Consider the following 3,369-nt stretch of genomic DNA (forward strand, 5'->3'; position numbering starts at 1 on the left):
TTGGGCAAGAGATCATGAAAATAACATTTTTGTGGCAAAAAAAGGTTATTTGTTGATAAACACATAGGAAGATGTCCATTGCTTGTCTGTATATTGTACAGGAAATTCTTAAATACTTCTTTTATGAAGATATATATATTTCACAGAGAGTTATACTTTAAAGCATTATTTTCAAGCAAACCTTGTGTTACTGTGTTCTTGTATGGATAAGAGATCATGAGACTAAGTCAAAGGAAAATGTATTACTGATATTTTACTTGGTATGATGTCTATTTCTAGTCTGTATATTGTACAGGAAATTCTTAAATACTTCTTTTATGAAATTATGATACATATATTTCTAGTACTTTTTTTTAAGGAGTTAAGTTTTTGTATTGTGATTTTTTCTACGGAAAAATTCCTTTCTTGATGGCTTATTGTGTATGGAAGTACTGCCATTTGAAATAGATTTCATTTGTTGTCCTTCTTTCAATGAAGGTTATGTTAGCAATTACTGGTTAGTGTAGTGACGAATGTCATTTTTTTCTGTATTGTTTTTACCATTGTTTTATGATACAATATCTTTGTAATGTACAAAAATGTGAAAGATTTACTTCTTGGCAAGTCAATAAAAACTGGCGGCTGTTATTGCTCCTTTCTGTTGTTATCCTCAATGAAAATTTATTGATGTAAATAATGTAATCATTTTTGCTGCAGGCAGTACCTCTGGCTATGCCTCTGGTTGCAGTGTGAGAGATATATATTTTCCTCAGCATTTTAATATACGTTGACGCATTAAGATATATAATCACGTATACAATGAAGAGGAATGTAGAGGGAGAGGGAGAGGGAGGGGACAGAGACAGACATTGTTAAATATATGATATTTAACAATGAATATCATTGTTGAATATTAATCTAAGGTATGATGAATGTTAAAAAGATTAAACTAAACTGAAAAGAAAAATATACATTAATGATATAGATAATGTAAAATACTGTTACGCCGACCGCCTCGTCTCTCTGCCACCAAAACAAGGCAGGCTAGGCAGACGGCGTGTTATCCACAGGGTCGTGAACACTGAACAGCTCCAAGAGGCACCAAGCACCACAGCGTCCCAGAACACCACGAGGGGAAACGCCAAGTGGCGAGGCAGGGCACGAAATAAACACACGATGACAGTCTTTCCTTTATTTACACAAGTTATTTACCCGTACACTTTTCTATAGGCACAATACAGGGGGAAACCAGCATGTCACACTGCACGATACAGCTTAACACAGGTCAACACAAAGTTTATCTGGTCACCAAGGCACACACGAGGTCTTTACAGGAGCAGCACCCAACTCCGTCTCCCGGCTTGTTCCTCCGCTCACAGCCAGCTGCGTCATGTTTGCCCAGGTCCCTTCATGTTAACACATGCCCAGGTCATCCTTTTCATGTTAACCCTATATCGCCGAGCGTGACGAATTAGTTACGTTCGTTTCTAGTGAGTCCAGAGCTAAAGAAAATGGAGTGAGAGAGCTGTGAACGAGTGCAACGTTTCAGGCACGTTCTACTGCTCATATTTAAGGGATGGCAAATCTTCTCGCTTGTGGTACTTGGCAGCTGTCTGGTCCTCCCTAGCAGAGATCAGCTGACTGTGCCACGCCACACACTCCTCTCTGTTGTCATGTGCAAATGCAGTCTCACAGGTGAGTTTATTGCTTTATTATTTTATATCTTTTAGACAACACTACACTGATCACATAGATGTGAAAAACGGATATGAAATTCATCATATACTTGTATTTTTTAGTGTCTGTTCATGTGTTACGATTTCGTTCACTTCGTCTGTCGAGTCAAAAAATGCTTGTTTGCTGACAGGTATGGATTCCTTTCGATTTTATGGAGTGAGGCGTGCTTTGGAGCGTGTTCTTCATGCCCAAAAGGAAAATGATGACAGTGATTTTGATGATAATACAGAGGAATGTCCAGACTATGGTAAGTATATTTTTTGTGTGTTTATGATATAATTCTTATATAACGCTCAATTGAGTGTTATATAAGCACTAATTTTTTTGTAATAAGAGTAATAAGTTCTGATGTTGCATGAAGGTGATTTTACTTGTACTGAAATATATTTCTATGCATGAAACAAATTTATTATATTGTTTTAGGGAGTGATTACATGCCGGATGATGAAGAGCTGGAACGGGCACCGTTGATTGATGAACCTGATGACCCTCCTGAATCAAGACCAGGACCTTCACAGCAGAATCAAGGTCACAAGATGGCTTCCAGTAAAATAAACGTAGTGAGCACCCACTATGGCGTCAAATTGAAGGCCAGAACACTAGCTTAGACACATCCGTGTGGACCCGGGGTAGAATAGGTCCAACGTACCCTCTGCGTGTCGTAAGAGCGACTAAAAGAGGGCGGCAGGAAGGGCATCCGGCCGTAAAAACCCCTGCCAAGCCAATACATGATGCGGAGAATCAGGAATGCAGACAGAGCTAGGGCGTACCCCGCAGGCGACGCGTCGGATGACCGCCGTGATCCGGCGACAAATGGGCAACGGCTACGGTATCAAGAGCGGATACGGCTAAAGAAGCAAGCTCAGAGGAAGAAGAAGAGAGAGGCACGGAGAACCACCAGGAAACTACGAATCGGCACACTCAATGTGGGAACGATGACTGGTAGAGGAAAGGAGACTGTTGACATGATGGAAAGACGGAGTATCAACATCCTATGCGTACAGGAGACCAAGTGGAAAGGAGCGAAGGCCAGAGAAATGGGTAATGGGTACAAGATGTACTACGTAGGACACGACACTAGAAGGAACGGCGTCGGGATAGTGCTAGACCCTGAGATGAAGGAAGGTGTGCTGCAGGTTCACAGGGAATCTGACCGTGTGATGTGGATGAAGGTGGAAGTGGAGAACAAACCGGTGAACATCGTATGTGCATACGCACCACAAGTGGGCTGTGACGATGTGGAAAGGAAGACTTCTGGAGAACAGTGAGCGAGGTCATGGTAAAGATCCCAAGAACTGAGAGAGTCTGGATTGGGGCAGATCTGAATGGACATGTGGGTGGTGGAGCGCAAGGATATGGAGACAACATCGGTAAATTTGGGTTTGGAACGAGGAACGAAGAAGGGCAGACCATCCTAGACTTTGTGGCGGCAAACAACCTGGCGGTCACAAACACCTATTTCAAGAAGAAGGACTCGAGGAAGATCACCTACACAAGTGGTGGTGTGAACTCCCAGGTGGACTATGTCATATGCAGGAGAAGTGAGCTGAAAAGAGTACAGGACTGCAAGGTGCTGCCAGGTGAAGCGGTTGCGAAGCAACACAAAGTGGTCATCTGTACAGCGACCATGAAGACAGAGACAAGGAAGAAACC

General features: G+C 42.2%; 1 protein-coding gene across 1 annotated transcript; it reads left to right on the forward strand.

Moving 5' to 3' along the window:
• Positions 1 to 1,371: 1,371 nt before the first annotated feature.
• LOC119568780 lies at positions 1,372 to 2,324 on the forward strand. The gene is made up of 3 exons (XM_037917225.1): positions 1,372 to 1,674; positions 1,847 to 1,963; positions 2,140 to 2,324. The coding sequence occupies exons 1-3, from the start codon at positions 1,653 to 1,655 to the stop codon at positions 2,322 to 2,324; spliced, it is 324 nt and encodes a 107-aa protein (XP_037773153.1). The 5' UTR covers positions 1,372 to 1,652.
• Positions 2,325 to 3,369: the final 1,045 nt, after the last annotated feature.

This window comes from Penaeus monodon, unplaced genomic scaffold (assembly GCF_015228065.2).
Source record: "Penaeus monodon isolate SGIC_2016 unplaced genomic scaffold, NSTDA_Pmon_1 PmonScaffold_10741, whole genome shotgun sequence".
In the NCBI taxonomy this organism is placed as follows: domain Eukaryota; kingdom Metazoa; phylum Arthropoda; class Malacostraca; order Decapoda; family Penaeidae; genus Penaeus; species Penaeus monodon.